Source organism: Gasterosteus aculeatus, chromosome 5 (assembly GCF_964276395.1).
Source record: "Gasterosteus aculeatus chromosome 5, fGasAcu3.hap1.1, whole genome shotgun sequence".
Classification (NCBI taxonomy): domain Eukaryota; kingdom Metazoa; phylum Chordata; class Actinopteri; order Perciformes; family Gasterosteidae; genus Gasterosteus; species Gasterosteus aculeatus.
In genome coordinates this window covers 8,170,893-8,185,302 of record NC_135692.1, presented here as the reverse complement: position 1 = coordinate 8,185,302, position 14,410 = coordinate 8,170,893, and the positions used below count along the sequence as shown (strand labels likewise).

General features: G+C 44.3%; 2 protein-coding genes across 2 annotated transcripts in view; both read right to left on the bottom strand.

Moving 5' to 3' along the window:
* The window catches only part of myo1d (myosin 1D), a 55,077-nt gene extending 53,409 nt beyond the window's left edge, over nt 1-1,668 (bottom strand). Inside the window, exon 1 of the mRNA XM_078103084.1 lies at nt 1,154-1,668. Coding sequence (XP_077959210.1) covers nt 1,154-1,248 — 95 coding nt within the window. The 5' untranslated portion in view covers nt 1,249-1,668. The remainder of the gene's footprint in view (nt 1-1,153) is intronic.
* A 3,117-nt stretch (nt 1,669-4,785) lies between these two features.
* pdk2a (pyruvate dehydrogenase kinase 2a) lies at nt 4,786-10,701 on the bottom strand. The gene is made up of 11 exons (XM_040176464.2): nt 10,467-10,701; nt 9,641-9,782; nt 9,125-9,193; nt 8,753-8,937; nt 8,117-8,206; nt 7,854-7,931; nt 7,506-7,585; nt 7,307-7,405; nt 6,329-6,439; nt 6,128-6,241; nt 4,786-6,035 (listed from the first exon to the last, which is right to left on the bottom strand). The coding sequence occupies exons 1-11, from the start codon at nt 10,582-10,584 to the stop codon at nt 5,892-5,894; spliced, it is 1,230 nt and encodes a 409-aa protein (XP_040032398.1). The 5' UTR covers nt 10,585-10,701; the 3' UTR covers nt 4,786-5,891.
* Between the last annotated feature and the right edge of the window lie 3,709 nt (nt 10,702-14,410).

Here is a 14,410-nt window from a genome sequence, read left to right as displayed (position 1 = left end):
TCAAACTTTAACAAACAGACCGCGGAAGCTTCTCGATGCAGGAGAAGAAAGAAACTACCTGCCTGGATAACAATCTACATGTAAATGAAAACAACCTCTTTGCTGTGGGGGACATTCCCTCCTGTTGGCATGAAGCGAGTCCTGTAGCTCTACTTGTCCTTAGAAGGGAGAACGCGCATCCTTCAAACACTCCAAATATTTAGCCCACAGATCAGCGCCGCGTCTGGAATATTGTCCAAAACCCTGGACGTTTATCGAGCGAGGGAGGCCATGAAGGTTTTTATGAACCGCTTCCAAGTGCTGCAGTATGTGCAGCCTGCAAATGAATATGAACAAGAACCAGGGAGAAAAACTGCAGAGTCAATCACATGAATACAAGACTCTTTAGAGTTTCATACGTGATGCTTTAGTTTTATTACACATTTGACGATACATCTCGAGCTTACTCGACGAATCGTCTCGGAAGGATCAGTCTCGATCGATATATCGACCCAATGATTAACGATCCGTTATCATCGGTGCAAAGTGACAACATTGATAAAGATCATGATCTTTTCATTTTGACATTTTTACGACCCTTCCTTCAAAAAGAGCCCCATAACAGACCTAATAATTAATATAGGAGTAATGAAACATGGGATTTAGGCCATTGGGGCATAAGGTAGAACCACAACACACAGCGGCTCTGTTCATTCATAAGAACATGCTTGACACGGCGCCACTGACAACACAGCTGATGGAAACCGGCCTGCGCGAGAATCGGTGTGCGGAAGACAGTGCGCGTGCATGCGTGCAAGTTGGGTGGAGTCCGCGCACCACCGAACAGAATTACCGGTTAGATCAAGAGCAGGCACCGGAGGGGGGGGACTGCGTGTGTGACGTCACGCTGCCTCGTTGGGCCGGTCGCGTTAACGAGTGCGAGTGAACGCGCTCCGGTGGCACCTGTTGAAGGGACGCAACCGGACACGTTTCCGGATAAACGCACAATGCTGGAAAAACACACAAAGTTTGTCCACAAACCCCGAGTACGTACGTGTGTGTGTGTGTGTGTGTGTGTGTGTGTGTGTGTGTTTGCTCGTGTTATTCTCCAGAGCGTGCGTGGATTTACAACAACAACAAAAAATCGGAAAAAAGAAGGTGAATGGCCGCTTACCTGAGTTTCAGGTTCGCCATGAACTCCTCCATGGACACGTTGTCCAGGAGGACAAAATCCGCCTTGCCATACTCCAGGCTCTCGTGCTCAGCCATGCTGTGGACTTTAGCTCGCGGGAAGAAGTGAGGTTAGAGCCCGAGCAGGTAGCTGTGAGGTGCCGACAGAAGGTGAGCCTCGGCGGGCCGCTGCGGACGCCTCCTTTCCTCAGTGGTCGCCTCGCGGCTCTCCTCGACTTCGCCAAACTCTGTTTTCAGTCATGTTTGACTACCCTCGGAATATAAATAAATATAAATATATATATATATATATATATACACGCATATATTTCCACAAGTACCCAGTGGTTTGAAATGGTGAAATAATTCGTTTTTCCTCTAAACTCCGGCTTCTATTTAAGGCGGTGAAACATCCCGGAATGGGCTCGCGCTTGGACAAACTTCACTCTGGCGAAACGTTTTTTTTTCTTTCTTTAAAGTGACCTTCCCGTTACATCGTGAGAGACCTACGTTCGTTTTTTCCTGGAGTCTCTCCCTCCTGCGCCCCGCCTCCGGCTGACGCCATCAGCCAATCGGATTGAATCCGCCTCTCGTTATCCCCGCCCCTCCTCCTCCTCCCTCGCTCCTACGCCCCGCCCTCCCGTGGTGAGAGGTGCTGGTCGGACTGGTCCAATAGCTTGCAGACCACAGCTCCAATGGTCCTGATTCATATTTCACCGATGACGCGGCCCTCCTCTAAATTGTAAAACAGTCGCAGGGAGCGAACGCAACCGCTTGTGTGATGCCCTCTGTTACCATAAAAGGGAAAATTAAAGCTCATCAGATTTCTCCCTCCGTGGCACATGGACGAGAGGAATGGCTCGTACTTCTCAGAGGGTGCAGCCTTCAACCTGCCGACTTTGAACTGGTATCGATCGAGCTGCCGGGGCCCGAGTGGGCCCCTCGGGTCTGCGGTGGCTCTGTGGAGGCCTCCTGTGCGCGCACAGCTCCTGGATCAGAAGCTCCGAGAACTCAGTGCCACCACCCCCACAGCAGCTTTAATGCACTGGGTTTAGAGCGCCACCTGGTGCATGACATTTGCTATAGATGTCCATTGAGCCATAATAGGTAGCCGTCAAAAAAGAAAAAGAAAGACCCATAATTGTCATCACCCTAAAGTAAATCAAATAAATCCATCGTTCTATAAAAGTCGTTCTATTTCACGAGAAAAAGTTTGTTTTTCATTCTGGCCTATTTTGTCTCTGGTTAAGTGCATCTGTGATTGAATACCATTCCACATTCAGACGGACTGCATATTTTATGTAGAGGACTTCAGCATTCGGCACAAGTGTTGTTAATCCACACGTGACATTCTCCTGCAAAACTGTAGAGTGAGCATTTTATTCTCTAGCTTAGATTTTAAATTTAGTAGATTTGTATTATTGACCCAGATGGAGATGTGAATAATGCAACTGATGTCGAGTCCAGTGGAGAACAGCAGCCGGAAATTGTATTTCTGAAAAAGGCATAAGGACGAGACAAAATATTGTAAAATGTAAAGCGCAAAGTGGTTGAAAGTATTTACTAGTTTTAAAACCACATTAAGACCAATATGAAGGTATTTTTGGTTGCTAGTCCAACATTCCAGTGGGTGGAGTTGTACTGGGGAGACTTGTAACACTCGTGAACTCGTAAACACTCGCCTCATGAAAAATGACCATTTTTATATCATCCTTTACTTAATTTCGCATGTAATTTTACAGTCATCAATGTAGTTAACATCTATTTCTTTTATTGATTAATCAGTTGATTATTCTCTCTATTGATCTATTGTCTTTGCTCTCTGAAAACAGCACTGACAATGTCTTAAAGTCCCAAAATTGATGTCTTTAAATGGATCTGCTAACCCGCAAAATATCAAGTCTCTGGACACAAATATATAATAAACACACTCAGAAGCTGGAGGCACTGAAACTTTGATATATTTCCTTTAATTTTGACCAATAAGACATATTTTCTGTCTTTTCACTAATCACTTAGTGACTCAATTAATAAAGGTAAAATGTAACTTTTCATCTTATAGACGTACTGTTTTGTTAAAGCAAAAGCTTCAGAGAAGGGTGTAAAACAGGAGTCTGACTTAGTTATTGCCTTTTATCATCATGTAATGTTCTATTCTCTTTACAAGTTCAGTCCGAAAAAAGCTCAGCAAAGTTGCGTCTGTGCAGAAGAACATCTGGGAAAAGGAGAAGAAAAAAACGCGATGCATAATGTATGAATCTGAAGCTCCGTCTGCCTTCACAGACTCCAAGACGACGACGTCACAAACGCAACCTTCTGGGGACGACAAGAGGGGCTCAATAGTTATGTAAGAATCAGTCCCCACTTACTTCTTGTACAATTGCCTTTTTTACTTGGCATCAATTACTTCAGCAGAAGAGCTAGCTATAATAATAAAATAATTTGAATCATAAAATATTATAGAATTAGAGTGTGCTAAATAAGAAAAGAGTACTTTGTTGTTTAATTTGTCCGTTTTTAAAAACAAATGTTAATAAATAGGCTCGTCCTGAGTTCTGTTTCTGGATGTGAAGGGTTATATGGTGATGTTGCAGAGGGGTGGAGGGGAAGTCATCTGGGGATATTGCACAGATTAGAATATTGCCCCTTTATCACAGGGTAACAGATAATAATATATCACACGTTGCACATGATAAGTGAGTGGAGATAATGTTGAAAAGACGGTGTTCTGTGAGTGATCAATAAACTAATTTGCAAAGACTAGTTACAAATGTAGACATCTTATCAGTTTGTTCTTCGTTCCTTTCAGTGTCACCATGGAGCACGGCGGTTTGCAATGGATGACGTGTGGAAAGAAACTATTCTCAAAATGAGAAGTGCAAAGCAGGGGGAATGTCAACTAAGAGACTTATTTGAAGTGCCCGTGTTTTACAGTAGTTACCCACCACCGTGCAGATACCGGACATGATGTCCCCGTTGCTGTAGAGACCCTGTCGGCCGGTTGTTTGCACGAGATAAGGAAAAAGGGCGCTGCTGGATTCCTTCCACTCCTCCGTGTCGTTGTGGAGGTAAACATCCTGCTTCTCTGGCTGCTGGGTGACGGCCGGTGGAGCCGTAAATGAGCCTCACGCCACATAAGTCATCAACAGGAGTTTCCGTTTAACAAGGGGGAAAAAAGGGCACCCCCCAAAAACGACACTATGTTTCATATTGTTGAAACTACTTCTAAATGGTATTGAAATTATGAATCTAGTTACTAAAGCCAGTTTCCCGAAGAACTTAAAAAAAAACATGGTGCCTACTTTTCTTTAAAATATAACCTAATATAAATGAGATTACTTACACTTCTATTCATAACATAAAAAAGGGCCGTCAGCCTTTTTGGCTGCACGAGTCCCGCCAAACAACAAATTGACCTCCGTCTCAGAAGCGTCACTCTTTGTCCCCTCAGGCAGAGGAGGAGCTTCTACAGACATAAAGCTTCCTGTGGTGCAGAGATGATTTCCCTCTTTGTGCCTGAAGATATCAACTCAACTCACAGATGCAAGGAAAGGTCCTCCGCTGATCCATAGAATCAATACACACACACACACACACACACACACACACACACACACACACAAAGACACAGAGAGCTTTTTGCATTTTGTACTTTGTACATACGTTGTTCTTTATTATTTGGACGGTATTCACACTATGTACAATCTTTTCAGTCGTGCAGCTATAAAAAAATAACCTTAAACTTACTGTATGATTTAAGATAAGTTTGATACAAAACAATATAATTTTTAACACATATTGACGAGGGATCATTTTTCTCCTCATATGGCACAAAAAACAAACAATCTGAGACCAGCCTCGCTTTACTCGATCACACAGAACTAAAACATGACGTGCACCTTTTGAACTCTGGGAGCCTTAAACCTCACAAACAAGTGTGGCAGATCAGGCTCTAAAGACCTGCTGTCCCACCGAGCACATGGGCCCTAAAGTTGTTCTTTCAATCCACTCTCTATAATTAATACAAATTAATGCACGGAAGAAGAGTGGATTTCATTCAGCAGGCGCCAGAGAAACCGATGCTAAGTTAGCGCTGCATCTTATCAATCAACGCCAAAATACGTTCATTAAAAAGTTAGAGATATCAAAAGCTCTGACTAATATCCATGCAGCAAGCACAACAACACACCTGGATTTAAGAGTGGCACATTTGCTTAAATCTACGCATCCAACAGTATCACAGTTCTCTCAAAAGAGTAAAAAAAACACGCTGCAACAGAAGTGTTAGTTCTTCAAGTTCTTCAGGGAGATGAGCCTTTGGGTGAAGTTGCTGCCTTAGGGGGACTTTTCCTACAGGCTCTGCGTCAGCAACTCAGTAGCTCCAGCTTCTTCTAGAATACATCAAACCCTCCTCTTCATCGGCCCTCTCGCGTTCCCACGCTAGTGGCCTTGACGCCACACGTGCAACCTGCTCTGTCTCTACCTGCGCACGACGCCACGCTGGAGCTGCATCTCCCAAAGTCCCATCCGCTAGCAGCTGCTTTCTATTTCCTTACAAAGAACCCAAAAGCAACCTTAAAAATCACTAAAACCTGACTGGAGTCTGGAGATAACCCTCTCTTCAGGAAAAAAAAAAAAAAGGTCCGGTGCAAACATCTGCCGTGACAGATGCTGACATGGGAGCGCGAAGACAGAGACTGCGACGGTTTCACGGCATGTAGCCTCAAAGCGCTCGGCCGTTTTCACTTGGGCACCTTGTGGACGCTGAGGTCCAGAGGCTCCCTGCTGGGTATGCACCAGTCGTCCACCTCCAGGCTCACTTTGTAGTTCTTCAGGGCGGTTTTGTTGTAGACCGGCAGCCTCTCGACAGAGTCTGTGGACAGCGCCTGTTGGGGGGGGGGGGGGGACTTGTGGTTACGAATGTCCAGTCACACCTGGCTTCACAGAGTTCAGTCTTTTTCGGCTACTTCGGGCTCACCTTAAGGTAGATGACTGCGTCGGTGCCGTGGCCCTCCATGGAGAAGAGCTGCAGGTCCCCCTGGAAGTACTGGGCGTAGAGACGGGAGATGGGCAGACCGTAGCCGAAGCCGGCCTGTTCACACGGGAGGGTTGCAATCTTTAAATAGTACAGCGAGTATCTGAATCAAGGGCTAAATGAGTTTCCTGCATCTGGGCGTACCAGGGGAGGCCGTGTGCGCTCTCCTATCCGTGGAGCCGGAGCGGTGGAGTACATGTAGCTGAAGAGCTTGTCCATCCTCCGAAAGGGGACCCCGCCACCCCTGTCACTCATCTGCAGCCGGAGAGGGGTTTAATTAGCATTGGAATGTAACAAAGGAGACCAGAGAAAGGTGTGTAACATTGACTCACATGTAGATCTCTGGATAAACAATTCTAATCACATAATGTCATTCAGAATGTGCATGCTCGTCTTTTTCATTTTAAACTCCACTAACTAGTCTGTACCTTCAGCTGCTAAAGGCTCTACTTTAGTAATAGTAGAGATGTGTAAGTGATGGGAACTGAACCCAAACAGAGAGCTGATTCGGAAAAATAATAATAAAAAGGGCTTCACACAAATTGAATCTCTTGTGGTGGATGAAAATATCATTTTGTTGCAGCTTCAAGGCCGATGTAGCTACTTCTGGTTGTGAAGTTTAGATGTTTTACGAATGAGTCACAACAAGCAGTATCAGCGCGTCGGGGTAATTACATGGGCATTAGGACGCGTTATGAGCGCCCATCCAGCTAATGTAATGAGAGCAGAGCAGCGCCTTCATTAACTTGGGCTGAAGTATTACACGGCTTCACGGAGAAGGATTCGGGTGGCAACGACAAAAGGAAAAAGTGGCGAGACTCCTTTAAAAAAGGAATTGTGTTCAGTGGGTCTGTTTAATGAATTAACTTAATTCTAAACTGATTTGAAAAAGATGAACTCAGCGAAACAGGCTTAATTAAACCCGTTAACACGTTGGTTTACACCGAGTTTAAAAACATAAAAACACGCCCACAGACCATTTTAAAACTCCCATCCACCTGCTATTAACGATAATAAGTATGAGAGCACCACGAGTCGGGGCTCCTTGCGCCTTTACCAAAATGTCTGATAAAGTTTTTATTTGTCTGTCTCAGGACGCTGTGCTTCCAACTTGCGACCCACCTTGATTGACAGGTCCTCGTCTCCCAGAGCGACCATGACTTCAACGGGCGGCAGCGTGCTGCTGTGGTCGTGAGTCTCGATTGTGGCCCTCATGGCGTTCTACAAAACAAGGGCAGCCCAACGAAGGACATTTTTAAGCAGTCATCGCATGCATTTTGTCATTGTGATATCATTTATCAGCAGAACAGATGTGTCTCACCTTGAAGAGCTCAAACAGCATGTGATAAAGGTGAGAGGGAACGTACACGATGCTTATCGGAAGGTTCTTCTTCTTTGTGCCTGCACAATAGAAAAAAGGGTTTCTCAATTCATTCTGCTGGATTGAAAAATGCATTATCGCTGGCAATTATTCTGCTCCGCTCTGAGGGTCAATGGTGTCCGACGCAATGAACCTTTTCTTCGAGCTTCAGCTCTGTAATCAAACTCCCCCGTTGTGTGTGTGTGTGTGTGTGTGTGTGCATACGTAGAGGAATCGCCTCTATTTGTCTTCTATTTGTAATCACTTCAACCCACAAGTGTCCCTCAGATTAAATGAACGTGAGCTTACGGCACATCTCCTGTAGAATCAGGTCGGGGGAGCGGAGGTAGTACTGGTCACACAGCATCTTGGCGCTGCGGAAAGCATCTGGTACACATGAAAAAGGGATACAAAAATGGTCAGATATTATGATCGCAATACACAAAAAAAAAGTGGTAATTGATAGAGAGGTTCCCCAAAATGAAAAGCTTAGAAAAACGCATCACGGTTTAATAAACTGGATTATATTTGACATCAATTATCTGACCCTTTCATTTCCAAACATGCTGTACCTTGGACTACGTCTCCAACTTCACAGTGGGGGTCGATGCTCCCGATGGTGTTGGGGTGGACCGGGTTGAGGGTTCCATCAAAAACGAGAGCTGCAGAGGACAAAGGAACCGAGATAAGTCACATGAAGTGCTTATTCTGAGGTAACGAAATGAAACTTATTAACATTAATTTATCTCCTTGAATGCTTCACGCAGCACCTTTTTAAATAAAGTAATGCATTAATTTGATTAAATTTGCGATTTGAAAGTTAGTGACGCTCTTACAAGAGGACGGCACATCGTTTCAATGTGTTAACTGAAGACAGAAGGAGAAACTAGGAAAACCCCCACCCCCACATCCTTCTGCACCGCGTGTTGCACGTGTATCCGTACACTTTATGATGCCAAGCTTAACTCAAACTGCTCCTCAGGCAAACAAAGGCATCCCATGATGGATGGGACAATAAAATGAACCTTTTGAGACAACATTTTTTTTTCTTTCAGTGAGGCTTGTTCTCCCCACTGGGTGCCGAGAGAGTGACAGCGAGTGAAATAATAAAGTCGCACAGCCTGGCATGAAAACATTACATTACAGACCCAGCGCAAGAAGAGCAGAAACTAACTTTTGACTTTGAAAGAAGACGGAAAGTCACCCACTGTGCTGGTTGATGAGCATGCGGATAGAGATGCGGCTCATGTAGAAGCGGTCCAGGAAGTACTGGATGTTCTGGTTGGTTACTTGGTCCTGAGGGAAGGCCTCTTTGTATTCGATGATGCCCTGGGCCATAGTAGGCACCACGTGGTTGTGCCGGTTTCTGATGGTCACCAAGGAGTCAACAAACCTGGGGAGACAACGAGGACAAACCATCAGTTAAATCTTACTTTTCCCAGAGAATGTTACATAAACACAAAAAGCAGCTGACGGGAAGAACGTTAGTGCGGTTTTTGGCGGCCCCCGTGGACGGAGGTGGGAGTGTTAATCCTGTTAATAAACAAATGTGAGGTTATCGAGCAAAACGAGGAACTTACTCTCCCAGGACTTTGTCATCTGGGTTCTTGTCTAGGAATTCAAGGATTTCCATCAAACTCTGGATGTACCTGAAAAAAAAAAAAAAAAAACATAAATAAATATAATCAGGCACAAACACTTTTGTTGTAAAGTTCATGACAAACAGTTGAGTGAGTGCGGCAGGAGGTTATTTTCCAATACGTGCGGAGGGTATTTTTGGGCCCTAGTTCAATCGTCACAAAAGGGAAAGAACAGCAGCTCCTGAAAACAAGATCACGTGACCCTCGGAGGAGAAACTGGGGGAAAGTTCAGAGCTGAGAGTCTCCGTGCTGGAAGGAGTTCAACTGAGCCAATCGTGCTACAGCGTGACCATAAACAGAGCCAGCAGCCGGGACGTCATCGCCCTCACCGGGCCGGGGGAACCTGGTTTCAAACAGGCTTCCAGAGACGCCGTTTGCTCCTTTGTTTTGCCCAAGGCGTTGCGTAACCTCCACCATCACAACAAACAAAAGAAACCGTCGCTGGCCGTTACTCACCAGCTCTGCACCGTCTGCACGGACGGGGTTGTGAGCAGTTTGCTGGGCAGAAGGTTGATTTCTTTCATGATGTTTGACAGTCTCACCGGGAGCTCCTGTCTCAGAAAGACAAAGGACGTCTTCTCGCAGGCGTTGATGGAACCTGATGATGAACCGGCACGGAGGAGACATCAAACAGGGCCGAGGAAAACTCAACGGTTCATCATCAAGCAAAGTTTTCTGCTTTTTATTCAACTGTAATTACAGTAAATGTTACATGTTTACAAGTTTTTTATAAATAAATAAATGTATTTATTATATTTCTTACAATTTTCATACACATTACACGCTGACACATACCAATTCCACTTAATTAAATAGTGACTGTGATCATTAGTTGCAACCCTACTTTTTTGATGGAAAGAAGTATTTAGATAGTATCTGATATTTGACGAAACAACTATTTCATTTACAAATAAAAACAAACTTATTGCTAATGAAAATACAAATGATCATTATTATTGAATGTAAGCATTTTCCCATGACAAATACTACTGCCCCACTCATTTACAATCTACGGAGAGACTTGATTTGACAAACTATGAGTGTGTTGATTATTAGAAAGCTCGACTGGAGGTGTTGTTGTCACAGGGATCAGACGGCGCAGAGAGAGATGATGCAACACTCCGCATTGTGAGCACCGTGCTGCTGCAGCGGGCGACCCCCCCTCATCACTGTGTGGACGGCGACTGCACAAATATGCACTTTGGAAGATGATGCCACTGAATCGCTCCCCGCAGTCCGTTCCATTCAAACAAGTCCCATCCGATCGCGGATCGATACTCACCGAAGTCGAGGAACTGCTTCATGGAGAGCGGTGAGGGGGAGAATTTGGAGAAGTGGTCGACGTGTTTGGGCACGCTGGCCAGAGCGGCGTTTTTCATGATATACCTCACGAACTTCATCGTGGTCGCTTTCGGGGGGGGTCCGGGCTCCCGCGAAGGGTTCCGACGCTTCGCTACGAGACTCGCAAATGACCAGCAGGGCAGCGCGAGCGACCGCGGAAGAGGGACGAACCCCAGCCAATGGGGAGGCGGGGATTTTCTTATTTACCTTCAGTGGTGACCAATGGGAAGTCCGGGAGGGGGCGGTGCTTAGGTGCTCGCGTTGCGGAATCCCCTTCAAAGACGCAGCCTTCGCCTTCGGATACATTAAAAAGGTTGATCGACTAATCCGGGGGGGGTCGAACAGACAAGGCGCGTGACCGAGTCGTTTGCTGGTCACAGTCCGTCCAGTTAGTCACGGGGGGGAATCGGCTCATCGGAACTACGTGGAGGACAGGGTGTCCACAACAAAAAGACAACGACTTATTTAGTTTGCATGTGTTTTTCTAATCAAAGGCCGCTGTATATAAGGAGCACATGGATTTGGCAGAGGGGTGGAGGACTGGTAGAGAGGCAGGAGACTGCTTGGTGATGGGGATTGCTGTGATTGAATTAATAAAATAAATGCATTTGTTGATATGAAAACCCCGTCGGGCAAAATGTGTGTATTTAACCGCAGAAATAAAGCCATTTCAACAAAATGTTTAGGTCAGATAAAGAAAGAGAAAAAGGTAAAACTAAGACACACATTCTGTGTAATTACAAGAAAACATCAGTTTTTATGGTCACGTCAAAACAGCAACGTGATAAACACAGACTGCTGACACAATGTTGGAGATCTCCCATAGGGATTGAATCCATGATGGTGAAACTGCTGCATTTCAGGAGGCACTTTTTAGCAGACGAGGGAGGTTCTGCAGCTTGGAGTTCGATAACGCAGCCCGATGCCCTCTGCTCCTTGTTTACTCCTTCCTCTCCTGCTGGGCCCGAGTTGGCCCTCTGAGAACCAGCCGCTGGAGGCTTTCCACCGGTGTTCTCAACTGAAATGCCTTTGTCAGGGAACAAAGTGTCCCGGTCCAATCTCCTGTTACATAAGTGTCGGTCGTGTCTGGATTGTCCTTTATTCTGCCAGCCTGTTCAGCCTCTCCATTAAAGCCGTTTGCACTGGCATGTGGGAGGCAGTAACAACCTGAGACTGATATTATGGAATAACACGGATCATTTCGGCTTTGCCGGCTCACAGCAGCTATTATACACTGATCTGTGCCCCAGAATACCCAAATAAGTATTAATCATCTTCTCTTCAAATGTCAGTCGCTGTTCTACCATATCAGCCACAACTTTTTCAGGGCATTTTCATGAATCAGCATCTTATGCAGCGGGTTTTTATTTGTATGTGTTTCGCTTGGAGTATAGTCTGGATTCAAACACCTCCTCTCTTGTCACTTAGCACTTTTAAATCTGCCAGTCACAGCGGAATATTGTCGTCCTTCAGGCAGATGTGTCCGTTGGAAGAGCGTACGCAGGGATGAGATGTGTCAGTCAACTGGAACGAGGGGCTTCTGGGAAAGAAAAAGGCCTCAGTCAGCAGTTTGTCACCTGTGGCGATTTATTTGAGTTCGACAAACAAGAAAATTGAGGGCGGTGATGTGAGAGGAAACGTGGCTTTTCTACAAGCAAACAATTGTGTTTCTCAACACCCTCATGAAAGGTGCTTAACACAATAAGATGGGATCATTTCTATTACCTCAACATGGCGACAAGTGAGCCGAGTGCATTTCCGTTTTTTCCGTTTTATGATGCATGATACTTTAGTTTAATTTTTTAAAATACTACTTTGGTTATACAACAAAACAACAACAATCTCATGTAATATCAGTGAAGGTGACGGATCGAAGTAGATTAGTTTCTCCGTTAGTATCTGTGTAAACGTCGTGATTCATTAAATAACACGTTCTTTGCATCCCAGTAACACCGCGCAGTGAGATACACATGTTTTAAATGTGAGTCCTGAGCTTTGGCAGATAAAAGGGATGATTGATACATTCCAAAATAAAAGTCCCAAGGGCCGTTTCCAGGGTCGCTCATTGAGCAATTTGGCTTTTGATACTTCATATTTGGCTGAAACCACTTGGGTTTTTCCTTGTCGTTATGGCTGTAATCGCCGCTGAAGGCAGCAGCGTGCTTGACTGGTTGTGAACTGGGCCCGGAGACCCCGGAGAGCTTAACTGGTCGGAAGTGGTGGTAGCTGTCGACTGCGCTCCGGTACTTTTCCGCTCTCCCTCAGCCTACATTCCTGCCAGCAGTCAGCTCCTGTTCCCCTCTGTCAACAAACAGCCGTCCGTATCAGGCAGGAATGTTTGGACATCGGGTTGCCGGAACAACGCCAGTGGAAATTTCCCAACCGGGCGTGACCTCAGCTATAACCTGCATTTAAATACCACAATTTCCTGCAGCGGGGTGCAAGAGATCCCCCTGATTAGAGGTTAAATCACATAAATGCTCTGGTTGGCGTAATCAGTACAACACTCAAAGTTTGTCTGTAGTTGCTGTTCACAATGGCAGCGCTGCATAAGTGAGAATCAGAGAAGAAGTTTCACCAATCAAGGGTACGAATCAGGCTTTCCGAGGGTCATTGTAATCATTGTGAAAGGAACTGCAGACTCACAACGGCAAAAGAAAGCACAAGCGAAATAAATAAAGCTAAAGCCTGGATTTGACAAATTTTCAAAGGTCGGGTGGCATTTCATCAAACGTGTTGTGTTGTTGGTGGGATAAAAACAAGACATTTAATTAAACCCAATAACATTTCAGAAACAACATTTCACAATTTGCTGTTTCCTGAACACAACGACCCCCCCGGACAAAAGATGCAGATCCAGTTTTTCCTTTTGTCAAAGATGAACTATTTGGAGGCGAGACGAGGCAAACCCGGGCCTGTAAATATACTGGTGTCAATTTCTGTTTATTTGAAAGTAGATGAACCATTTTAAAACCTCTTAAAACTTTTTTCAACAGAGGGAATGCATCCTGATATTTATACTACAGTTTAGTGTCGACATCGTAATCTTTCAGATTGGATTTTCAGTGTTTGAGGAACTGAAAATAATACTATTGTTTACTTTTTGATTAACATACAAATGTAGCCTTGCACTGTTACATGCAAATGACCACGTTTCAACCAGAGTGACATTAACCTTTGACCTAGAAACACCATTTAAGATGTTAAAATTTAAATAATATATCTTTGTCTGGGATAGTTTTTTCCTTGGAGAACACTTGCAGAATAATTATTATTCTAACATAAAGTGATATTTTTGTAGCAAAGTGTATTTTAAAGTAGACATCATTTGTATTCCATATGAGATCAATGTTAACAGCTGTCATTCTGCCCACTGATGTGCTGGATTGGTTTCAATCTACTGTGAGACAAATTAATAAAAAGACAAATGAATCAGAAGATTCATCACAACATAAAAAAATGACACCTACAATTTATTTATTTTTATAGATGGCCAAAGGATAAAATGGTGTTAATTCTGTATAATATCCATAGAGCTTCCATAGAGTTTCGTGAGCTTATCTGCTCAATGGAAAGAACAAAAGCCATATAAACAATTATATTATTGAAAGGACAGTCTTTCATAAGTGCACATCTTCGTCTTGATGTTCAGCGATGACTTGCTACTCCAGCGCTTGAGAATCATTTTAATTAATAATGAATCAATTATTAATGCATCAACAGTGTATGTTCTCCTTTAATGGAAAATATAACCTCTATATCCACAGAGTTAAATGGGCATTTAAATCAAAGAAGTACCCGCACAATAAACATTTTTCAATACAGACATTTTCATTGATTTGTTTCAGTAAATACAAAAGCATTGTTAGTGAGCACTGTTGCATC